Here is a 26,450-nt window from a genome sequence, read left to right as displayed (position 1 = left end):
ACAGAGACACAGAAACACACACACACAGAAACACACTTACATACACAATTTGGCAGGCAGGCTGCATTTGTGGTGCTCGAGGCAGCTCGCTCAGTGGTTGATTGGCTGATTTATGATAGCTATACATCATGGCTCTCCTTCCTTCAATGGAAATGCTTGCTTCCAGGTGATGACAGGAGGATGAGAGAAAAGAGCGAGGCAGAGAGAGAGAGGAGAGAGGGGTAGGCAGACAGAGAGAGAGGGAGGCAGAGAGAGAGAGGAGAGAGGGGGAGGCAGACAGAGGGAGGGGTAGGCAGACAGAGAGAGAGGGGGAGGGCAGAGAGAAAGGGGGAGGCAGGAAAGAAGGGGAAAGACGCTGAAGGGAGAGTCTTCCAGGATGTGTTTGTTTATGGGTATCAGTTAACAGCAGCCAGAGGTTAGCCGATCTGTATATTCATGGACATGCCGATCTAATCAATGGTTTTGCTCTCAGGCAAATCAGGTGATACAGTGCCTATACAGAGCCTTGCAAAAGTATTCATCCCCTTGATCTTTTTCATATTTTGTTGCATTACAACCTGTAATTTAAATGGATTTTCATTTGGATTTCATGTAATGGACATACACAAAATAGTCCAAATTGTTGAAGGGAAAAGAAAAAAAGGACCTGTTAAAAAAAATAAAAGAACAAATTTAACAGAAAAGTGGTGCGTGCATATGTATTCACCCCCTTCGCTATGAAGCCCCTCAATAAGATCTGGTGCAACCAATTACCTTCAGAAGTCACATAATTAGTCAAATAAAGTCCACCTGTGTGCAATCTAAGTGACACATGATCTGTCACATGATCTCAGTATATATTCACCTGTTCTGAAAGGCCCCAGAGTCTGCAACACCACTAAGCAAGCGGCACCATGAAGACCAAGGAGCTCTCCAAACAGGTCAGGGACAAAGTTGTGGAGAAGTACAGATCAGGGTTGGGTTATAAAAAATATCAAAAACTTTGAGCATCCCACGGAGCACCATTAAATCCATTATTAAAAAATTGAAAGAATATGGCACAACAACAAACCTGCCAAGAGAGGGCCGCCCACCAAAACTCACAGACCAGGCAAGGAGGGCATTAATCAGAGACACAACAAAGAGACCAAAGATAACCCTGAACGAGCTGCAAAACTCCACAGCGGAGATTGGAGTATCTGTCCATAGGACCACTTTAAGCCGTTGTCGTGTCTTTGCCATCATTAAAATGAGGACCGTTATTTTATCAAATCAATTCTCTGTGTAATTATTATTATGTGATTAAACTAATCATGTAAATGTAATTAACTTGGAAGTCGGGGCACCAAGGAAAGTATTCAGATTCCAAAGTTATCATTTTCCTAATTTAACTTTCAGATATTTTAATATCTGATCAATTAGTCTTCTAATTAATGAATTATTCTTTACCTCACGTTAGTCTCATTCCAAACATCGTAAATTATTGGTTATCTGCATGAACCCAGTCTTCACTACGAATCATCCATACATCAATTGTCTCAATCATTTATTTATTAACTAACTAAATAATCACAGGAATGCACACACAAACAAAGTAGATATGGTTACAAGGAAATGATAGGGGATGTGCCCTAGTGGGCTAAACCGGCATGGCGGCTTGATAGACAAAAGGACTGAGAAGGGCGCGAAAGACAAAAGACACTACACAGTTGATAATTATAACAATTGAAATGCTAATCCTTTGCACATGAGCGCTCACTCATTCGGGAATAACTGCAATCAATATATATATTTACGCTCAGTGTGTCGTCATGATCTATGTTGGAATCGTCCTTCTTTCTGTTGGAAGTTCATCCGCCCATCTCTCTGCGTCCCTGGAGTCTTTGGTTGGAATGGTAACTTTAGAGTAACATTCAGAAATATTCTAATGAATAGATGTTTCGGTGGTTGTCAGTCCTCGCGTCTCATTGGTACATCATTTCTAGCTGCAGACTAGTAATTAGTATTGAAGATTTGCTCGTATTCTGTCGGAATCGATAGTCTCAGAGATACAACAACCATTACAACCTTAGCTTATACTCAGGTTTTCTGGTCTCAACTCAAACCTTAGCCCTCTCGGTAATCAAGGTAAGCTTGGTGTGAAGGGAAATTCCCAATGTGGGGGTTATATCCAGAACAGTAAGAAAGGGCTGTCCCATGACGCCGGATCAATGTCTGTGCTCATGGGTCAGGCCTATGACTTAGTTAAACTACAAAGGGAATTGTAGTTTCCTTCATTAAACAGTTTAAAATCACATTACATAATTTCACAAATAGTTTCATCTTTACTCATTCATTTTATACAACAATTAGATGCAAACCCCACAACTGAGACTCTTGTATAAACAGAGTTATGGTAATGTGGCTGTATTGTCTCTCATGAGTTTCACAAACATTAAACAAAATGGGCCGGTCGTAGCTGGATTCTCCCCCGACCGTGTACACATTCTCCAAAACATGGACATTGTTCAGTTCTCAGGTTCTATGATGGAGAAGAGGTTCCTTTGTTCTCCTGTGAAATCTTCTCTCTATACTGCCTGGCCATGAGGAGAGAGACTCCTCTAGGAATTTGTGACCTGTGATAACAGAGCCTGGGTGTAGGGGGAAGAGAGAGGTGGTGAGAGAGAGGGGGGATGGTTGCTCGCTATACCCAAAGAGTGCCACGTCATGACACCGTACACTCCACAGAGCTGGGCTTTAGGGAAGAGTAGCCGGGAAAAAAGCCATTGCTTAAAGAAAAAAAGAAGCAAACACAAAAGGCATGTGGGAGACTCCCCAAACATATGGAAGAAGGTGATGAGACTAAAATGTAGCTTTTTGGCCATCAAGGAAAATGCTATGTCTGGTACAAACCCAACACCTCTCATCACCCCGAGAACACCATCGGCAGGGACTGGGAAACTGGTCAGAATTGAAGGAATGGTGGATGGTGCTAAATACAGGGAAATTCTTGAAGGAAACCTGTTTCAGTCTTCCAGAGATTTGAGACTGGGACGGAGGTTCACCTTCCAGCAGGACAATGTAACTAAGCATACTGTTAAAGCAACACTGAAGTGGTTTAAGGGGAACATTTAAATGTCTTGGAATGGCCTAGTCAAAGCCCAGACCCCAATCAAATTGAGAATCTGTGGTTTGACTTAAAGATTGCTGTACACCAGCTGGATCCCATCCAACTTGAAGGAGCTGGAGCAGTTTTGCCTTGAAGAATGGGCAAAAATCCCAGTGGCTATATGTGCCAAGCTTATAAAGACATACCCCAAGAGACTTGCAGCTGTAAAAAAATTGCTGCAAAAAAAGTGTCTCTACAAAGTTTTGACTTTGGGGAGGTGAAAAGTTATGCACGCTCAAGTATTTCTTGTTTGTTTCACAATAAAACATATTTTTGCATCTTCAAAGTGATAGGCATGTTGTGTAAATCAAATGATACAAACCCACCAAAAATCTATTTTAATTCCAGGTTGTAAGACAACAAAAAAGGAAAAATGTCATGGGGCTGAATAGTTTCGCAAGCCACTGTATATGGTAACTGCCAAAATAATGGAAACACGTAAATAAGGGATACAAAGAATATAGGTGCTTCCACAGAGGTGTGGTTCTTAAGTTATTGAGCAATTAGCATCCCATCATGCTTAGGGACATGTATAAAAATGGCCAGTTGCCCATTATATTGGGTACCATGGCTAGAAGAAGAGATCTCAGTGACTTCAAAAGAGGGGTCTCAAAGGAGTTTAGGGAGATTAAAGTGTGTGTGTGTGTGTGTGTGTGTGTGTGTGTGTGTGTGTGTGTGTGTGTGTGTGTGTGTGTGTGTGTGTGTGTGTGTGTGTGTGTGTGTGTGTGTCAGTCACCAGATCTCAACCCAATCGACCACAGCATTTTCAACCTCTGTCAACAAAACACCAAAATTAAAGCGGTTCTGGTGGCTCGTAGTGGCTCAACACCTTATTAAAATCCATTATGTTGGTGTTGGTGTTTCCTTTATTTTGACAGATACCTGTAGATCTCTGTGGATTTGTGCACTGCCTGGCACTTAACTGGTGCCTTGGAACATAGTGTATGTGTCTGTGTGTGTGTCTTGGTTTTTCCGTGTGAAGTCATTTGGATATTTCTGCTTTGATGAACTGTAAGTCAATGCTATGCTCTAATCATTGTACTGAGAGCATTCTACAGTATATAGCATTCTAGAGCTCCTTTTTATATGTTTATAGGTCTATCTATAGGTCTATCTATAGGTCTATCTATAGGTCTGGCTATAGGTCTATCTATAGGTATATCTATAGGTCTATCTATAGGTCTGGCTGTAGGTCTATCTATAGGTCTATCTATAGGTCTATCTATAGGTCTATCTATAGGTCTATCTATAGGTCTATCTATCTATAGGTCTATCTATAGGTCTATCTATAGGTCTGGCTATAGGTCTATCTATAGGTCTATCTATAGGTCTATCTATAGTTATATCTATAGGTATATATAGGTCTATCTATAGGTCTATCTATAGGTATATATAGGTCTATCTATAGGTCTGGCTGTAGGTCTATCTATAGGTCTATCTATAGTTATATCTATAGGTCTATCTATAGGTCTATCTATAGGTCTATCTATAGGTCTATCTATAGGTCTATCTATAGGTATGGCAATAGGTCTATCTATAGGTATGGCTATAGGTATGGCAATAGTTTCTATCTATAGGTCTATCTATAGGTCTATCTATAGGTCTATCTATAGGTATGGCAATAGGTCTATCTATAGGTATGGCTATAGGTATGGCAATAGTTTCTATCTATAGGTATATCTATAGGTATATATAGGTCTGGCTATAGTTTCTATCTATAGGTATATCTATAGGTATATATATAGGTATGGCAATAGTTTCTATCTATAGGTATATCTATAGGTATATATATAGGTCTGGCTATAGTTTCTATCTATAGTTATATCAATAGGTCTATCTATAGGTATATATAGGTCTATCTATAGGTATATATAGGTCTATCTATAGGTATATATAGGTCTATCTATAGGTCTGGCTATAGGTATGGCAATAGTTTCTATCTATAGGTATATCTATAGGTATATATAGGTCTGGCTATAGTTTCTATCTATAGGTATATCTATAGGTATATATATAGGTCTGGCTATAGTTTCTATCTATAGGTATATCTATAGGTATATATATAGGTCTGGCTATAGTTTCTATCTATAGTTATATCAATAGGTCTATCTATAGGTCTGGCTGTAGGTCTATCTATAGGTCTGGCTATAGGTATGGCTATAGATCTATCTATAGGTCTGGCTATAGGTCTATCTATAGGTATATCTATAGGTATATATAGGTATGGCAATAGTTTCTATCTATAGGTATATCTATAGGTATATATATAGGTCTGGCTATAGTTTCTATCTATAGTTATATCTATAGGTCTATCTATAGGTATATATAGGTCTATCTATAGGTCTGGCTATAGGTCTATCTATAGGTCTGGCTATAGGTCTATCTATAGGTATGGCTGTAGGTCTATCTATAGGTATGGCTATAGGTCTATCTATAGGTCTGGCTATAGGTATGGCAATAGTTTCTATCTATAGGTATATCTATAGGTATATATAGGTCTGGCTATAGTTTCTGTCTATAGTTATATCTATAGGTCTATCTATAGGTATATTTAGGTCTATCTATAGGTATGGCTATAGGTCTATCTATAGATCTGGCTATAGGTCTATCTATAGGTCTGGCTGTAGGTCTATCTATAGGTCTGGCTATAGGTATATCTATAGGTCTGGCTATAGGTATATCTATAGGTATGACTATGGGTATATCTATAAATCTGGCTATAGGTCTATATATAGGTATATCTATAGGTATGGCTATAGGTCTATCTATAGGTGTGGCTATAGGTCTATATATAGGTCTATATATAGGTATATCTATAGGTCTGGCTATAGGTCTATATATAGGTATGGCTATAGGTATGGCTATAGATCTATCTATAGGTCTGGCTATAGGTCTATCTATAGGTCTGGCTATAGGTCTATATATAGGTATATCTATAGGTCTGGCTATAGGTCTATATATAGGTATATCTATAGGTCTGGCTATAGGTCTATCTATAGGTCTGGCTATAGGTCTGTCTATAGGTCTGGCTATAGGTATATCTATAGGTCTGGCTATAGGTATATCTATAGGTATGATCTATAGGTCTGGCTATAGGTCTATCTATAGGTATATCTATAGGTATATCTATAGGTCTGGCTATAGGTCTGGCTATATCTATATATAGGTCTATATATAGGTATATCTATAGGTCTGGCTATAGGTCTATCTATAGGTATATCTATAGGTGTGGCTATATCTAGGTCTGGCTATAGGTCTATCTATAGGTATATCTATAGGTTTATATATAGGTATATCTATAGGTCTGGCTATAGGTCTATCTATAGGTTTATATAGGTATGGCTATAGGTCTGGCTATAGGTCTATCTATAGGTTTATATATAGGTATATCTATAGGTGTGGCTATAGGTCTATCTATAGGTTTATATATAGGTCTATCTATAGGTTTATATATAGGTCTATCTATAGGTTTATATATAGGTATATCTATAGGTGTGGCTATAGGTCTATCTATAGGTTTATATATAGGTATATCTATAGGTCTGGCTATAGGTCTAGCTATAGGTCTATATATAGGTCTATCTATAGGTTTATATATAGGTATATCTATAGGTGTGGCTATAGGTCTATCTATAGGTTTATATATAGGTATATCTATAGGTCTGGCTATAGGTCTAGCTATAGGTCTATATATAGGTCTATCTATAGGTTTATATATAGGTATATCTATAGGTGTGGCTATAGGTCTATCTATAGGTATATCTATAGGTATATCTATAGGTCTGGCTATAGGTCTGGCTATAGGTCTATCTATAGGTTTATATATAGGTATATCTATAGGTGTGGCTATAGGTCTATCTATAGGTTTATATATAGGTCTATCTATAGGTTTATATATAGGTATATCTATAGGTGTGGCTATAGGTCTATCTATAGGTTTATATATAGGTCTATCTATAGGTTTATATATAGGTATATCTATAGGTGTGGCTATAGGTCTATCTATAGGTTTATATATAGGTATATCTATAGGTTTATATATAGGTATATCTATAGGTGTGACTATAGGTCTATCTATAGGTTTATATATAGGTATATCTATAGGTGTGGATATAGGTCTATCTATAGGTATGGCTGTAAGTCTATCTATAGGTATATCTATAGGTGTTTTAGTGACTTTAACCTGAGTGGTCAGTATCCTAGGCAACCATGAAGTTTGTCCGGATTGCCTTTAGATACGGCTCTTTACGGCTCTGGTACAGCCTCCTAGGTCCTTTCTGGTCAACAAACCTCTGTAGATTTGTTTTCCTAGAGCTTTTGACCATCCTCTCCTCTTCTCTCACATCATTTTCTCTATGCACTTCTAATGGTGGTTCCTCAATCAGTGATACCAGACCCATGCTGCTCCATCATCAGACTCCATTGTGACTAACACCAACGCACATATCACCTCCCCTCTATCTAGCTGTCACCCACACTACCAACTCTCACCTCTTCTCAGCCATTTCCATTTTGTTTTCACTATCGTTCTGGAAGGGTAGACTAAACACACTGGAAGAACTGAAGGAAAGTAGACCCAGTAGAAGAACAAGGGAGGAAAAAAGGAGAGGAACCTCTACAGAACAATGGAACACACCTCTGAGAACCTACCGATACTGGAACCCAGAGAACTGACACCAGTGATTCTGGAACCCTTCGTGATTCACCTCCATGTCCTCTGTCTGTTGTTCTAGTTAATAACCCAGTGACTCTCCTGCTGCTGGTTGGTTCTTCTCTGTGTGTTTCTGTGTGAATAAGACATTATCATGTCTCTTCAGTTCTGTTCTAGCTTTACTGGATGTTTATTACTTGAAGGATAATGTTTAGTTCAGACTCCTTTTTCATACCTGTCAATGTCATTGTAAAATGGGTGTGGAGGGGTGGGGTTGTAGTGGTGGGGGTTTGAGGTGTGTTTGGGGAGTGAAGGGAGGGAGAGGGGGGGATTCATAAGGTAATGTCAAAAATTCTGGGTCAAACCTTCATTCCACAGCCATACCGGAGACATTTTGTACGCTGTTTGTTGCACAAACTTTTCAAGAAGCATTCTGCACTGTGTAAAGGGGTACATAGGAGGGGTTACCGATCGGTACAGTCCAATGGTTTTGAATCATGAACTTGTAAATACGTTTTCATAAAGCAAAACTTTTGATAATGTTTTAAAGGTATCTGTAAAAATAGATGTACATAAGACCCCAGGTAAAAACAGGAGTGTAGATGTACATAAGACCCCAGGTAAAAACAGGAGTGTAGACCATATATGAATTTATTTGTACACAAGAGCACTGGATTTCTTTACTACTTGATTGTAACAAACATTAATTATCAGCCAAAGTGTTTTTATTCTTTTTTTCCTGTCTGTTTTTAATTCTGTTTTGCTTTTTAACAGTAAAACATTGTAGAAATTAGGTTGTTTATTCTGTATTTAATTCTGTTTCAATAGGTTTAGTTGTTTTGTGTTTTAAACGAGGGGTTATCATTTAATTTATTGGTGCCTTGTTTGTGCTCCTGTATATTTTACTTGGTCGTTTCTGTTTTGGTGTTTTGTGTCTGTAGGATGGGGAGAGGGAGTTCAAACTTAGCAACTTCTGTACTTACATGAAATATCTGTACTGTATGCCAAAATGGTCTCACTCACATTTCTATGAAATCAAGCTGTTGATAAATATCTCTATATATTGATATATTAAATTTATAAAAATTGGCCAATTCTTGTTGTGTGTCGCGTTGTTATTGTCCCCCTCTTGTTTCCTGGCTTCTGTATTGAGCACTTCTCTGGAGAAAGGGAGGGTGGGACACAGAAAGAGAGAGAGTTGAGAGACAGAGCGAGAGGAGGGAAAGAGAGAGGCGAGCGGAGCGGGGAATAGAATAGGGTAACCCCAGTGAACAGGGAGTGACAGAGCGAGAGGAGGGAAAGAGAGAGGCGAGCGGAGCAGGGAATAGAATAGGGTAACCCCAGTGAACAGGGAGTGACAGAGCGAGAGCAGGGTAAGAGAGAGGCGAGCGGAGCGGGGAATAGAATAGGGTAACCCCAGTGAACAGGGAGTGACAGAGCGAGAGCAGGGTAAGAGAGAGGCGAGCGGAGCGGGGAATAGAATAGGGTAACCCCAGTGAACAGGGAGTGACAGCTAGTTGGGGGGTTTGATGGATTTGAAAACGGAGAGGTGGTGGTGGATATCACAGCATTGCAGCTCAGAGGGCGGGACCGTCATTGTTGCAGGGTTCCTCTCCTCTTCATTGAACATGCTTCCTCACGCCTCTCCTGTCATATCTGTGGTAGATACCAGAGGGACAGTCAATCTATCACACATTTTAAGAATTCATTGGAGATTAAAGACCCAGTGCAGTCAAAAACTTGATTTCCTGTCTTTTATATATATTTCCATACTATGAGGTTGGAATAATATTGTGAAAATTATGATAATGCCCTTCTAGTATAAGAGCTGTTTGAAAAGCCTGTTTTGGTGGGAGGAGTTTTAGCATGCCTCGTGACATCACTTTGTAAATAGACCAACGCGAGAGAGTTCCAAACCTCTCTGCCAATAACAGCTAGTTTTCCGTTTTCTCCTCGCCACTCAGACCACTCCCAGACAGTCCTAGCAAAATTCTTGAGTGAGAAATTGTTCTTTGTTAATAAGCTATTTTTGTTTTGTTTTGACCAATTTCATTGAAAACAATCACAGTAAGGTACTTAATTGTTACTCAGAAACGATTTGATATTGAGATAAAATCGGCTGCATTGGACCTCTACTAACACAGAGGGCCAACATGTCTCGCTCTGTCACCCTCCGGGGGTTTTCCCTGTATTCAGTTACGTTACCAGCAAAAATATATTTTATAAATCAGATTATTTTGAAGAGCTAGATGATTACTTCTTGAATTACTTTTAAATTCAGAAAGGATGTTTGCGAAACTAAATACATTATGACTGTATTCTATTTTCTCAATGACATTCAATTCAGCATTGAGAAAAGGTGCAAGTTTAAGTGAGTCTGACCACAGATTAGCAGATGTTCCAGCAGGTGCAGTGAAATGCTAGTGTTTCTAGATCCTACCGTGCAGTAATACAATATCAATACAATAACAACACGCAAATCATCCAGAACGTCCAAAACAAGAACGAAATGCATATCTTATGCATTAAACAAGTATCCTAAATGAAGTTGCTGGGGTCTTTTTAATGGGGGGAGGGTTCATACTGCTTTACTAAAATGTTATTGGCCAATACAGTACTGTAATACCGTAATATATGTTATTTACATAGCAGACACATTTTGCCCCCAGTGGGAATCGAACCCCCACAACTCTGGTGTTGCTGGTACCATGCTCTTATATACAATATACAATTACAATACAGGTGGAAGATGTACGATGCCATCCTCAGGAGTGTGCCACTCTCCTTCAGACCATGGAGGAGGCATGCAATGATCCAATCCAGACCTATCTCAGGCTTGGATTCATGCATGAACAATGAGGACATTTACTGCGATACTGATGAGAAACTATGGCTCAAGACAGGTTTGATAGTGCTTGCTAAACATTATGTTTCTTTAATTTGACGACACATGGATTAGAAATTATGGAAATGTTATGTTCAGTCAATTTTAATGGGTCGTACAACTGTATTGCCTAATGTGAAAACAGTGTAGTGTACTGTAATTTGCAGTACTGTAGTTTACATTTTTTTCTATTGGACTAACTCAATCTAGAAGATATCATTATGTTGGGTTTTTGTGGTTAAACCAATCTACTTATTATATTTCACATTAAACTTGTATTTTGGATGAATGTTTGTGTGATGATGAAAGATGTCCACAAACAAAATAAAATGAAAGACTGGCTGTGTTAGAATTGATGTTTTGAAAATGTACCTCATACTTGTGAAAATAGCCATGAAGCCATGAAACAAACTATAATCTGACTGGCACCCTCATCCATGAAACTTTTGTTTCCAATGCCGAATCCACTCACTCGCTGGGGATTGGAATTGGGAAGGTAGTGGAAACTAGGTTCCTTCCTGTCTAGCGAGTTATTCCTAGCCACTGTGCTTCTACATCTGAATTGCTTGCTGTTTGGGGTTTTAGGTTGGGTTTCTGTATAAGCACTTTGTGACATCTACTGATGTAAAAAGGGCTTTATAAATACATTTGATTGATTGATTTTGCTAGCAGTGAGTATAGAGGTGTTTCTCTCTGTTCTCTTTCCTCCACATTTTTTATTGTTTTTATTTATTCTTTATTGTCTTTTTTTACCTTTATTTAACTAGGGAAGTCAGTTAAGAACAAATTCTTATTTACAGGCCTCCAGCGGGGACGGGGGCTGGGATTAAATAAATAGAAATTAAATAGAAATATAGGACAAAACACACATCTCGCCAGAGAGACAACACAACACCACATAAAGAGACCTAAGATGACAACATAGCATGGCAGCAACACATGACAACACAGCATGGTAGCAACACAACATAACAACAACATGGTAGCAACACAGCATGGCAGCAGCACAAAACAGGGTACAAACATTGTTGGGCACAGTCAACAGCACAAAGGGCAAGAAGGTAGAGACAACAATACATCACACAAAGCAGCCACAACTGTCAGTAAGAGTGTCCATGATTGAGTCTTTGAATGAAGAGATGGAGATAAAACTGTCCAGTTTGAGTGTTTGTTGCAGCTCGCTCCAGTCGCTAGCTGCAGTGAACTGAAAAGAGGAAAAGGGATATGTGTGCTTTGGGGACCTTTAACAGAATGTGACTGGCAGAACGGGTGTTGTATGTGGAGGATGAGGGCTGCAGTAGATGTAACCAGGTGAGTTGACTGAGAATACATTCTCATTTGCAGCAACGACCTGGAGAAAGTTACAAAACATAGTCCTAGTTACATAGAAGCAAAAAGAACACAAACAAAAATACATAAGATCAGTCATAAAAAACAAACACATTCTTCCTTTAAAAAGGTCCTCAGATAGCCGTCTGATAGCCGTCTGATAGCCGTCTGAACTGCTTCAGATGCACCAATTCATTCCATTTCAGGGAATTATGTAGACCATTGCACAAGCAAGCTGCAAAATAGCTAATGGCAGATTTACCTAACCGTGGAGATCAAAGGGACCTTTAGAGTTAACCATTCCTGAGATGGTGTCTGAAAGCTTGTATCTCTGTAGGTTCCCAGATAAGTGAGTTACGGTGGTAGTTTACGCAAGAGGGCTTTATAGACAAAAAAGATTGTAATGCATAGATCTGCAAGACATCAAAGAGGGCCAGCCTACTTTCTCATAAAGAGTACAGTGATGTGTGCTGAACCTATCACCCATATGAAAAACAGCATCTAGTGGCTTCAACACAGTGGCAGCCATAGACACACGAAATATGGGGTCAAAGTTTCTGTTTGGTATTTCTAATACATGCAAAAGGACAGTGATCACTGATGTCATTAGCAAAGACACCATGTGATACTTGTTGGGGCTATTTGTCGAAATTAGGTCAATCAGCAAGAAGCTTGCTGGGTTTGTCACTTTAATCTGTGTATGTTTAGAGATAAATTGAGTCAAGTTAAAATCAAGACAAATATTATTCTATTGACCAGAGGTTGGGTTAAAATAATCCAGGTTAAGATCACCTCAAATAAATTCAGATGACAGAAAAGGTTTTACAAAGATAGTACCAACAGCATCCGCCAGTACAACAGGAGGCGATAAGTATCTGCTACATACAAGTGCAGCTCACATCTATAACCAAACATTTAAACTTTTTGGGAATAGTGACACTGACTTGGGGAACATATAAAGTATGGCCAACGCTCCCCCATTTTCTGTCTATTGTCTATCACACTTGAAAATGCTGTAATTAGTCATTTCAATGTCCTTATCCATAATCAAGCCATTTAACCAGATCTCTATGAGAACCAGAATGTCTCTATGAGAACCAGAATGTCTCTATGAGAACCAGAAGCCTCTATGAGAACCAGAATGTCTCTATGAGAACCAGAAAGTCTCTATGAGAACCAGAATGCCTCTATGAGAACCAGAATGTCTCTATGAGAACCAGAATGTCTCTATGAGAACCAGAAGCCTCTATGAGAACCAGAATGTCTCTATGAGAACCAGAATGTCTCTATGAGAACCATAATGTCTCTATGAGAACCAGAATGCCTCTATGAGAACCATAATGCCTCTATGACAACCAGAATGTCTCTATGAGAACCAGAATGTCTCTATGAGAATAATGTCTCTATGAGAACCAGAATGCCTCTATGAGAACCAGAATGCCTCTATGACAACCAGAATGTCTCTATGAGAACCAGAATGTCTCTATGAAGCCAGAATGTCTCTATGAGAACCAGAAGCCTCTATGAGAACCAGAATGTCTCTATGAGAACCATAATGTCTCTATGAGAACCAGAATGTCTCTATGAGAACCATAATGTCTCTATGAGAACCAGAATGCCTCTATGAGAACCAGAATGCCTCTATGACAACCAGAATGTCTCTATGAGAACCAGAATGTCTCTATGAGAGCCAGAATGTCTCTATGAGAACCAGAATGTCCTGCATCCAGATGGTTCATCTTTGACATCAAGCTTCGCACGTTTATGTTCCACAATCCAAGCCCTCTACGTGCTTTGAAAACTACAGGGGTATCCATATACTGTAGGTATTTGAAATTATAGCACTGTGTGAGCTGACCACAGTGGGCCTCTCATTTGGGCTAACAGAAAAAAGCAAACAGTTCAACTTTCTTGGTGTAAGGTTACTACTGACAATAACCCTGGGAATATGGATGAACATGTCACGTGTACATGTCACATGACTCTAATTTCATTGCTTTACCGTCCATCTCCAACTCCAAAAATGAGTCAGACAGGCTCATACTCGGGTCAGGATCATCGGCCCCGGCTGCAATGAACAAACCGCGACACGAGTCAAGTTTTGCTGGCGTCAGCCAAGCAGACTAGCTAGACAGGGCTAGCACGCACGTTCTGGAGGATCAATATCAGTTCAGTCAACACACAGTCAAATCCAGCCAGGAAAAGAGTTGCATAAAACGGTGTGTAACAACAGCACTAACACCGCATACCTGAAATAAAATACTTAAATTCAACGTACTTAAAACACTGTGGCACTGAGTCACCGCCCAGTTTTTTATTCCTCATTCCTGACCAATAGGGGAGGGTGGTTGATGACATTTCACATTATTCCCTAGAGAGTGTGTTTCAGATCAGTATGCCAGGCCCCCTACTGGGGCCGAGGGAGGAGAAGGGCTAAAAGCCATTACGAGTGAACTACTCTTAAAAGTCTCCACAGTAACAAGGCTACCTCATCACGCTGTCAAATAGAGAGACACTGACAGGTCAGCGGAGAAGTCTGCTATTCAGATTAGGTGTGTTTGTGTGTGTATGTGTATGTGTGTGTGCGTGTGTGTGTGCCAGTGCACACTCTCAGTTCCGTGTGAGGCCAAACTGTATAGCTGATGAGTGGTTAATGTTCTCTCTCTTCATTGCCGCTGCTGGACTTATTTACTTCCTAATTGGTGTATATGGAACTGGAACTGTCAGAGACTCCCCCTACGTACCCCTCTCTGTCTGCCTGCTGCACTCTTGCTGTGCCTCTCTTCTCTGGAAGCCCAGGGGATGGAGCTGATGCGGTACTCTCTTCTCCCGAGTGGCGCAGCGGTCTAAGGCACTGCATCTCAGTGCTATAGGTGTCATTACAGACACCCTGGTTCAAATCCAGGCTGTATCACAACCAACTCTGATTGGGAGTCCCATAGGGTGGCACACAATTGGTTGGTGTAGGCTGTTATTGTAAATAAGAATGTGTTCTGAACTGACTTGCCTGGTTAAATAAAAATGTTTTAAAGTATCTGGAAGCCCAGGGCATGGGGCTGATGCTGTTACAGTACTCTCTTCTTCCATCCCAATATTCACTCATTATGATGCTCTAGGGGTATGCTCTGTGTTCTGTGTTGTGTGTGTGTGTTTACTCATTAGCACAGTAAGTGTAGGTTAGGTGCATTTGCTGTAGGGGTAAGCATCAGCAAGTCCCCATGATTTTCTTTCATTATCTCCTTATGAGGAAAAACCTGCTTTGCGTGTGTCAGTGTGTGTGTCCATGTTTGTGTGTGCATGTGTTTGAGTGATGGCGAGAAAAGACATTTGGCTCATTAGCAGCATGGAGAGGTAAAGACGTGTTCTGTACAGTTAGCAGCTGCAGCATGGAGAGGTAAAGACGTGTTCTGTACGGTTAGCAGCTGCAGCATGGAGAGGTAAAGACGTGTTCTGTACAGTTAGCAGCTGCAGCATGGAGAGGTAAAGACGTGTTCTGTACGGTTAGCAGCTGCAGCATGGAGAGGTAAAGACGTGTTCTGTACAGTTAGCAGCTGCAGCATGGAGAGGTAAAGACGTGTTCTATACAGTTAGCAGCTGCAGCATGGAGAGGTAAAGACGTGTTCTATACAGTTAGCAGCTGCAGCATGGAGAGGTATGGAGAGGTAAAGATGTGTTCTATACAGTTAGCAGCTGCAGCATGGAGAGGTAAAGACGTGTTCTGTACAATTAGCAGCTGCAGCATGGAGAGGTAAAGACGTGTTCTGTACAGTTAGCAGCTGCAGCATGGAGAGGTAAAGACGTGTTCTATACAGTTAGCAGCCGCAGCAAGGAGAGGTATGGAGAGGTAAAGACGTGTTCTGTACGGTTAGCAGCTGCAGCATGGAGAGGTAAAGACGTGTTCTGTACAGTTAGCAGCTGCAGCATGGAGAGGTAAAGACGTGTTCTATACAGTTAGCAGCCGCAGCAAGGAGAGGTATGGAGAGGTAAAGACGTGTTCTGTACAGTTAGCAGCTGCAGCATGGAGAGGTAAAGACGTGTTCTATACAGTTAGCAGCTGCAGCATGGAGAGGTAAAGACGTGTTCTGTACAATTAGCAGCTGCAGCATGGAGAGGTAAAGACGTGTTCTATACAGTTAGCAGCTGCAGCATGGAGAGGTATGGAGAGGTAAAGACGTGTTCTGTACAGTTAGCAGCTGCAGCATGGAGAGGTAAAGTGTTCTGTACAGTTAGCAGCTGCAGCATGGAGAGGTATGTAGAGGTAAAGACGTGTTCTATACAGTTAGCAGCTGCAGCATGGAGAGGTATGGAGAGGTAAAGACGTGTTCTGTTAGCAGTTAGCAGCTGCAGCATGGAGAGGTAAAGACGTGTTCTGTACAGTTAGCAGCTGCAGCATGGAGAGGTAAAGACGTGTTCTATACAGTTAGCAGCTGCAGCATGGAGAGGTATGGAGAGGTAAAGACGTGTTCTGTACAGTTAGCAGCCGCAGCATGGATAGGTAAAGACGTGTTCTGTACAGTTAGCAGCTGCAGCATGGAGAGGTAAAGACGTGTTCTATACAGTTAGCAGCTGCAGCATGGAGAGGTATGGAGAGGTAAAGATGTGTTCTGTACAGTTAGCAGCTGCAGCATGGAGAGGTATGGAGAGGTAAAGACGTGTTCTGTACAGTTAGCAGCTGCAGCATGGAGAGGTAAAGACGTGTTCTGTACAGTTAGCAGCTGCAGCATGGAGAGGTATGGAGAGGTAAAGACGTGTTCTGTACAGTTAGCAGCTGCAGCATGGAGAGGTAAAGACGTGTTCTATACAGTTAGCAGCTGCAGCATGGAGAGGTAAAGACGTGGTCTATAAAGTTAGCAGCTGCAGCATGGAGAGGTAAAGACGTGTTCTGTACAGTTAGCAGCTGCAGCATGGAGAGGTATGGAGAGGTAAAGATGTGTTCTGTACATTTAGCAGCTGCAGCATGGAGAGGTAAAGCATACAGTTAGGCTGCAGCATGGAGAGGTAAAGACGTGTTCTATACAGTTAGCAGCTGCAGCATGGAGAGGTATGGAGAAAAGACGTGTTCTGTACAGTTAGCAGCTGCAGCATGGAGAGGTATGGAGAGGTAAAGATGTGTTCTGTACATTTAGCAGCTGCAGCATGGAGAGGTAAAGATGTGTTCTATACAGTTAGCAGCTGCAGCATGGAGAGGTATGGAAGGTAAAGACGTGTTCTGTACAGTTAGCAGCTGCAGCATGGAGAGGTATGGAGAGGTAAAGACGTGTTCTGTACAGTTAGCAGCTGCAGCATGGAGAGGTATGGAGAGGTAAAGATGTGTTCTGTACAGTTAGCAGCTGCAGCATGGAGAGGTATGGAGAGGTAAAGATGTGTTCTGTACAGTTAGCAGCTGCAGCATGGAGAGGTAAAGACGTGTTCTGTACAGTTAGCAGCTGCAGCATGGAGAGGTATGGAGAGGTAAAGACGTGTTCTGTACAGTTAGCAGCTGTAGCATGGAGAGGTAAAGACGTGTTCTGTACGGTTAGCAGCTGCAGCATGGAGAGGTAAAGACGTGTTCTGTACAGTTAGCAGCTGCAGCATGGAGAGGTATGGAGAGGTAAAGACGTGTTCTATACAGTTAGCAGCTGCAGCATGGAGAGGTATGGAGAGGTAAAGATGTGTTCTGTACAGTTAGCAGCTGCAGCATGGAGAGGTAAAGACGTGTTCTATACAGTTAGCAGCTGCAGCATGGAGAGGTAAAGACGTGTTCTGTACAGTTAGCAGCTGCAGCATGGAGAGGTATGGAGAGGTAAAGATGTGTTCTATACAGTTAGCAGCTGCAGCATGGAGAGGTAAAGACGTGTTCTGTACAGTTAGCAGCTGCAGCATGGAGAGGTATGGAGAGGTAAAGACGTGTTCTGTACAGTTAGCAGCTGTAGCATGGAGAGGTAAAGACGTGTTCTGTACGGTTAGCAGCTGCAGCATGGAGAGGTAAAGACGTGTTCTGTACAGTTAGCAGCTGCAGCATGGAGAGGTAAAGACGTGTTCTGTACAGTTAGCAGCTGCAGCATGGAGAGGTATGGAGAGGTAAAGATGTGTTCTATACAGTTAGCAGCCGCAGCATGGAGAGGTAAAGCCATTGTACCTGACTATGATAGCGGCTTAGTATTCAACGTTAATCTTTGTTTCGTTTTTCTTTTTAAGGTAGGCTACATCTATCTATATAACGCAAGGTTATTGTGAGAATTTGGATCGGAGATCAGCCTGTTGACAAACATGCTGGCATTCTGAGGCAACTCTCACACTGGTCTTTATCCTAGAGTAACATTGCCATCTGCTGGTACAAGCTAGTTTTACACACACACACACACACACACACACACACACACACACACACACACACACACACAGTAGCGCAAGTAACACATTCCATGGAAGGCCGATTGTCTGTGGGTTTTCTCTCCTCACTTGTATTTGATTGATTAATGAAGGTCACGGATTAGGAAGGGACTCCCCTCGTCTGTTTGTTTAGGTCTTAATTGAAAGGATAAAACCCAAAATATCTCTGTGGAATATCTTTGAAACCCCTGCTGTAGTGAGTGACACATGGCATTTAATGTCATCTGTGATGTCCCTGGGGTGAGCGGTTTGTCTGGCAGAGTAACAGTGGCTCAGTGAACGTCTGTGACTCTGTGGAGGCGGACAGCTGCCTGTGAGGTCTGTGTTCTAGATGGACAGCACAGAGAAAGGAAAATAAACATGTCTGCACTAATTCAGTCCTGTCAGAGACTAACGACCCGTTTACATTAGGAAGCTGCATCATGCGGTGACACATCAGATGCCATTCACTTTCAATAGAAGGCAAGTGAGAGAAGCGGAGTGGGCGGTGGACCGTGGGCGGTGGACCGTGGGCAATGCGAGCATGGGGGAGGGAGCTGAACAGGGCGGGACTAAAGTTGGGGAAAGCGGAAATGTACTCAAATCCTCCGCGATATCGTGATGCGAGTGACCAATTGAAGCTTACCATAGCTTCCAACCCCTACTGGATTGGCTAACAATGACTGTTGATACGTACCGCTACCTAGCATGCTTGCTAGATTCTTAGCACCCACATGAGTGCGAGGCTAGTGTGGCGAGTGGTGCTTGTATACTATAAATCCTTTGTAAAAGGCCTAGATTCAATCCGTATCACGGAAGATCCGTGGTAATGTGCGATTGAAATGTAAAGGCAATGTTTGCAGAGACTGCGTTTACGGTAAACACTATGCCGGCTTATTTGGAAATTACCTTTACATTTCAATCTCGCTATAACGCAGATCTTCCGCCATGTGGATTGACTCTGTCCATAATAGTGTACAGAGGCTAATATACATCTTTTGAATTGTGACATAATAAACTTCTACACACACCAGTTTCAAAGTCTCCTTTTTATTTAGAAGCAATTCTTTGATTTGTAAATGGTTAACATAAAAGTAAATTTGATAGTAGGAATATTACAGGCAGGTACAGCTGTTTTCATCTGATTGTAATGTAGAAGTACAGTCTCACAACAGTCAGTCCTGTTGACACAGTACAGCACACAGTTTTGTCCAATGAGAGACAAACGTGAACCACCCAACCAATGAAAAGTTACATTGCTTTTTAAAGTAGACCAATTAGCTTAAATATACCATCCAGAAGAACCAATAAATTCACATATTCCAACACAATCATTGGACTATTGGCCCATGCATATACTGTATATTGTAAAAATATAGCATTTTTAATAAATACTAAATATATTTAAGAGCAAATGTCAGACCATACCAGATATATTTTCCACAATACTGTATATGTATGTACAGTTAGGTTTCCATATAGACCTTTAACCAGTTGAGGTCAGTCTTCAGCTCCTAGGCCTGCCTTGTGATAAACAGGTGAGAAAGAGAGACAGCACCACTCCACCTGGTGAGTACAGCACCTCTCCTTTGGGACCTCTTCTGATAGGATAGATAGTATATTCTCATGTCATTTCTCTGCACCAGTGCCCTATTGTTCAATATAGAGAGAAAATTGGGGTGGAAGAGAGAGGCACAATCCCCCTAAGAACAACATTTCTACTTTTCTAGCAGTGAAACCTGCATTTGTGTCCACATGGGAGAAGGAGCTGTGTAACATCACTGACTGCAGAGGACAGTAGAGAACATGTTACTAGTCTGGCCAGTAATGGAGAGATCTCTACTGTGTTGCTTCCTGTGCTAAGTGCTGTGATGTTGTTCCTTAGGAGGCCTGCTGAATGCTATCTGGATTCTGGAATGTAAAACTGACATTCTTTGTGCATTTTGTAGCGATTTTGGTTGCATACATTATTTGATTTGTAATCTATAAAGCAGGCAGACAAATGGAATGATACATTACAGTGGAAGAGACTGTGTGTGTGTGTGTGTGTGTGTGTGTGTGTGTGTGTGTGTGTGTGTGTGTGTGTGTGTGTGTGTGTGTGTGTGTGTGTACTCGTGTATGTGTTTGTCTCTAAGGATGTGTGTGTGTGTGTACTCGTGTATGTGTTTGTCTCTAAGGATGTGTGTGTGTGTGTGTGTGTGTGTGTGTGTGTGCGCGCGTGCCACCTGGTCTCAGAGCATTTTGTACTATTCTGCATGTAAATCCAAGACACCCAATTTAGTATGATATGATTACGTAAGACAGATGGTTACTTAAGGCAAAAACGAAAGGAGGGTAGTTGGTCGGGGTGGATGGGTGGATGTAGAATGCAAACATCTAGGGGTGGATGGGTGGATGTAGAACGCAACCATCTAGGGGTAGATGGGTGGATGTAGAACGCAAACATCTAGGGGTAGATGGGTGGATGTAGAACGCAAACATCTAGGGGTAGATGGGTGGATGTAGAACGCAAACATCTAGGGGTGGATGGGTGGATATAGAACGCAAACATCTAGGGGTAGATGGGTGGATGTAGAACGCAAACATCTAGGGGTGGATGGGTGGATGTAGAACGCAAACATCTAGGGGTGGATGTGTGGATGTAGAACGCAAACATCTAGGGGTAGATGGGTGGATGTAGAACGCAAACATCTAGGGGTGGATGGGTGGATGTAGAACGCAAACATCTAGGGGTGGATGGGTGAGTGTATAACACAAACGTCTGGCAATCCAAAGGTTGCGAGTTCGAATTTCAAAATATTTTGCAACTATTTAGTATGTTATCTAACCCTTGCCCTAACCCTAACCTTAACCCTTTTAACTAACCCTTTACCTAACCTGAGCCCTTTTAGCTCACCCTTCCTCTAACCCTAACCTTAACCCTTTAAACTTAACCTTAACCCTGGCCTTCCGAGTGGCGCAGCGGCCTAAGGCATCACGACAGCCCCAGGTAGTGTGTCACAGCTGGCCTTGACTGGGAGACCCATGAGGCGGTGCACAATTGTCCCAGCGTCGTCCGGGTTAAGGGAAGGTGGCGGACTGGGAGCCTGCAAGTTGACTTCGGTCGTCAGATGTACGGTGTTTCCTCTGACACACATTGGTGCGGCTGTCTTCCGGGTAAAGCAAGCAGTGTGTCAAGAAGCAGTGCGGCTTAGCAGGGTCGTGTTTTGGAGGACGCATGGCTCTCGACCTACGCCTCTCCCGAGTCCGTAGAGGAGTATCAGAGATGGGACAAGACTGTAACCACCAATTGGGGAGAAAAAGGGGTAAAAGTACAAAATAAAATAATAATAATTAACCCTAACCACTAGCCTAGCTAACTTTAGCGCGCTAGCTAACTATAGCCACCAGCTAGAATTCGTTACATATCATACGTTTAGCAAATTCATTAAATATTGTTTGTTATGAAAATTCGTAACATATAATATGAATTGTAATCCGTAACATATCATACGAAATGTGTGATGGATAACCACATTTGAATACATACCATACAAAACGTAACATATCATACTAAATGGAATGTCTAGGATTTACTGTACGTACAGAAACATATGAAATGCTCTGAGACCAGGTTAGTGCATGAGAGCGAGAAAGAGAAAAAGAGTTGTAGAAAGTTGAGAAGAGTAGTAAGTGGAGAGTTACTACATCATACTGCAGTTTAGTAGCTTCGGAAGATTCTGCCTTTTGTTATTATATTGCTGCATGCTGCATCCTACTATACACCCTTCATATTGGAAGACCTCCCAGTGAGTCAATCGTTAAGTCATACTGATGAAAACAAACCAAGCATGGATATGATATGTACAGTGTGAATATCAATCAAACAGAGTGAAACAAGTGCAACAAGTGCAACAGAGTGCAACGCAAAATAAATATACTTTGTGTGTCTGATAAAACACTATTATAACATTGACTTTATGGTTTAATAAATGGCTTATGTCCAAATATAAAATAATAGTAATGTCATCATTGGAATAAAAAGGAAGAAAAACCATATTATTGATAATAATATGACAGATTTTGAAGGTAGATCATGTGCTTAAGAAGATTTTTGCCTGAAGAGCATTTTTTTTTGGAAAGCATCAATCCATCATCCTTCTGTTGTCTTTCTGCACTCTTCATGGATCACCTGTCGATCCCCACTGTCGCCACGGCTACGGGTTCTTTGATTGACACACACAGGTCCCTCTTTGATTGGCTGGCTGCCAAACGGTTGATACATAACTCCAGAGTCCCGCCCACGGAATATTGGCAGAAATGTGAATAATGTGTGTTATTCTGGTTCCTTGCAGCACAGGTCCAGTAGGCCTGTGAGCTGAGTGGTGGTGAATACAGCCTTTTTCTGTCCTCCACGGGGGTCTAGGGTGGGGTTGGGTCTGGCGAATGGGGTCCGGGCTATGGTGGGTCTAGGGTGGGGGAGTTCTGTGTTGGGGTGGGGGTTAGAGAGGGGCTTCTGGAGAGGACTCAGAGGAGAGAGGCGGTGGTGGTGGTGATAATGGTGGCTGAAGTGGTGGTGGAGGAGAGGTTAGAGGCCTGGGTGGTGGAGTCAGAATGGGTCTTCAGAAGGTCAACTAGATCACTGTGGGAGGCCGCTACCGCAACCGAAAGAGCACTCTGACCATCCTAAAGACAATGAGAGAGAGAGAGAGAGAGGTGGGTGAGAGGGGTATAGAGAATGTTTCTTCACTCATGGAGTAAATAAAAATGGTGTGGGTTCAATCATGTTAGAAGAGTGAATAGTGCCCTCTCCACAAGCCAGAGGACGTGTACTTTAGACCCCTTCCCCTCAGAAACATGAGACCTGGGTAATGAGCCACACAGCTCAAATCTACACCACACAAAGGCCATTGCCACAGAGGACCAGTGCCCTGACAACTTTTTTCTTTACATAGTTGAATGTGCTGACAACAAAATCACACAAAAAGTATCAATGGAAATCAAATTTATCAACCCATGGAGGTCTGGATTTGGAGTCACACTCAAAATTAAAATGGAAAACCACACTACAGGCTGATCCAACTTTGATGTAAAGTCCATAAAACAAGTCAAAATGAGGCTCAGTAGTGTGTGTGGCCTCCACGTGCCTGTATGACCTCCCTACAACGCCTGGGCATGCTCCTGATGAGGTGGTGGATGGTCTCCTGAGGGATCTCCTCTCAGACCTGGACTAAAGCATCCGCCAACTCCTGGACAGTCTGTGGTGCAACGTGGCGTTGGTGGATGGAGCGAGACATGATGTCACAGATGTGCTCAATTGGATTCAGGTCTGGGGAACGGGCGGGCCAGTCCATAGCATCAATGCCTTCCTCTTGCAGGAACTGCTGACACACTCCAGCCACATGAGGTCTACTATTGTCTTGCATTAGGAGGAACCCAGGGCCAACCGCACCAGCATATGGTCTCACAAGAGGTCTGAGGATCTCATCTCGGTACCTAATGGCAGTCAGGCTACCTCTGGAGAGCACATGGAGGCACATGGCTGTGCGGCCCCCCAAAGAAATGCCACCCGACACCATGACTGACCCACCACCAAATCGGTCATGCTGGAGGATGTTGCAGGCAGCAGAACGTTCTCCACGGCGTCTCCAGGCTCTGTCACGTCTGTCACATGTGCTCAGTGTGAACCTGCTTTCATCTGTGAGGAGCACAGGGCGCCAGTGGCAAATTTGCCAATCTTGGTGTTCTCTGGCAAATGCCAAACGTCCTGCACGGTGTTGGGCTGTAAGCACAACCCCCACCTGTGGACGTCGGGCCCTCATACCACCCTCATGGAGTCTGACCGTTTGAGCAGACACATGCACATTTGTGGCCTGCTGGAGGTCATTTTGCAGGGCTCTGGCAGTGCTCCTCCTGCTCCTCCTTGCACAAAGGCGGAGGTAGCGGTCCTGCTGCTGGGTTGTTGCCCTCCTACGGCCTCCTCCACGTCTCCTGATGTACTGGCCTGTCTCCTAGTAGCGCCTCCATGCTCTGGACACTGACAGACACAGCAAACCTTCTTGCCACAGCTCGCATTGATGTGCCATCCTGGATGAGCTGCACTACCTGAGCCACTTGTGTGGGTTGTAGACTCCGTCTCATGCTACCACTAGAGTGAAAGCACCGCCAGCATTCAAAAGTGACCAAAACATCAGCCAGGAAGCATAGGAACTGAGAAGTGGTCAGTCTGTGGTCACCACCTGCAGAACCACTCCTTTATTGGGAGTGTCTTGCTAATTGCCTATAATTTCCACTTGTTGTCTATTCCATTTGCACAACAGCATGTGAAATTTATTGTCAATCAGTGTTGCTTCCTAAGTGGACAGTTTGATTTCACAGAAGTGTGATTGACTTGGAGTTACATTGTATTGTTTAAGTGTTCCCTTTATTTTTTGAGCAGTGTATTTCCTCTTAGGTCATTTTGTTCGCCAGTTATCTTTATTTTCTGAAGTAACGTTAGCTACAATGTTTTGCTTCTGCTATTTTCATTGATCAGAGATTGGAATATCTAGCAGGTAATATCAGTGTATTAGGCTTCAGTAATATGTTAGCTCGGTTAACAAGATTTACAGTGCTACTCTAACGCGTTAGTCAACGGGTGTTTTGACACTGACACAGGTGATCGAAGTAACGTAATGTTAGTTAGCTTAACGTCCATGACTATCAAAATAGTCTGTTAACCCCACTTACCATACTAAACTTATTTTCTTACTGCCGGAGCTAGCTATCTAAACAAAGTGTGGTTTTTATAGCTTGTAGTTGTACTTTGTCACTCAGCGTCAGCAAACCTCTCCTTTTCTCTTTTTATGAATTGAGCTAATTGGACTAGACATAGCTATAGTGCAAACACTGTCTTCATATCAAATAGGCTAGGGACGGGTCATCATGTTAATTATGAATTAAAGGGCACGAACGATATCCTATTCTCTTGCTTATGCTGGTGTGTCTGTGGTTAGAAATGTCCTTTAGCAAGTAGCTAGAGATAACAACATAGGTAGCTAGAGTTTAAACACTTCATTTTATTGTTCCATCCATTAATCCAATCTGCTCACTGTCATTAAAATGTATATCATTTATGCTTATTAAGCACAAACTTTCCCTCTTATTTTCACAGCTTCAGCAAACTGCCAAATGGAAGCCTCGTCTTAATAGACAGGAAGGGTTCCAGGATTTAGACAAAAACGACTAAAAGAGTGTGGAGCAGGGCTGTGTCAGGTGAAGCTCTATTGCCCACATTCTGACTGTGAGAGGGGAGAGTTGACCTCATCTGGACTCCACCAGAAGATCCGGCAGGTTGTGGATGTGGACGGATCCTACTATGTGGCAGCAGGATACCTTTATTGTCCCAAGTGCAGTAGGAAGGTCATCAGTTGGAACATATGGTTCCTTACACTGTTCTACGCAAATACACTGGTCATGGCAATATCATTTAATTCATAATCTAATGCAGCTTTTATATTTAATACAAACAGCAACGCATTTCTCTTTGTGAAATGTTATTATAGAATTATTCGATACTCAGTCTGGTGTATTCTCATATTTTTTTGTATTTTCTTTCTTAAGAGGAACTGATCGGTTTGGAGTACCTCTTCGTTCAGACTGGTTTGGTGCTGCAGGATTATAAAGGCTGCCATTGAGGAACTGGAGACGGGTGATCCTGATGTCCAAGGGGAGGATGATGAGGGCTTTGTGGAGCTTGTAGAAGTTCCGGACCTGACAGTTCCAGTGCTGGAGACAGCCCTGCCTCTTGTTGGCACCTGTCGTCCTACTCCCACCCCCTCTACCAGCATCCGGTCCACAGCTGCATCAGTCCCCTGTCCTACATTCCTGTACGGGCTACTCCACCACCTGGGCCTCTGTTCTCCACACCTGAGCTCGCCAGTCCATCAGTCAGTCCCCTGTCTAATGTTAGTCCATCAGTCAGTCCCCTGGCTAACGTTAGTCCATCAGTCAGTCCCCTGGCTAACGTTAGTCCATCAGTCAGTCCCCTGGCTAACGTTAGTCCATCAGTCAGTCCCCTGGCTAACGTTAGTCCATCAGTCAGTCCCCTGTCTTACGTTAGTCCATCAGTCAGTCCCCTGGCTAACGTT

At 42.3% G+C, this 26,450-nt stretch overlaps 1 protein-coding gene across 4 annotated transcripts in view; it reads right to left on the bottom strand.

Annotated features, from left to right (window-relative positions):
• Nucleotides 1-20,482: 20,482 nt before the first annotated feature.
• kank4 (KN motif and ankyrin repeat domains 4) overlaps nucleotides 20,483-26,450 on the bottom strand; it is a 137,532-nt gene continuing 131,564 nt past the window's right edge. For all 4 annotated transcript variants that reach the window (XM_042322393.1, XM_042322394.1, XM_042322396.1 and 1 more), the window contains one exon: nucleotides 20,483-23,007. In XM_042322393.1, coding sequence (XP_042178327.1) covers nucleotides 22,849-23,007 — 159 coding nt within the window. In that variant the 3' untranslated portion in view covers nucleotides 20,483-22,848. The remainder of the gene's footprint in view (nucleotides 23,008-26,450) is intronic.

Source organism: Oncorhynchus tshawytscha, linkage group LG05, assembly GCF_018296145.1.
Source record: "Oncorhynchus tshawytscha isolate Ot180627B linkage group LG05, Otsh_v2.0, whole genome shotgun sequence".
Lineage (NCBI taxonomy): Eukaryota > Metazoa > Chordata > Actinopteri > Salmoniformes > Salmonidae > Oncorhynchus > Oncorhynchus tshawytscha.
This window is presented reverse-complemented; position numbering and strand designations above follow the sequence as displayed.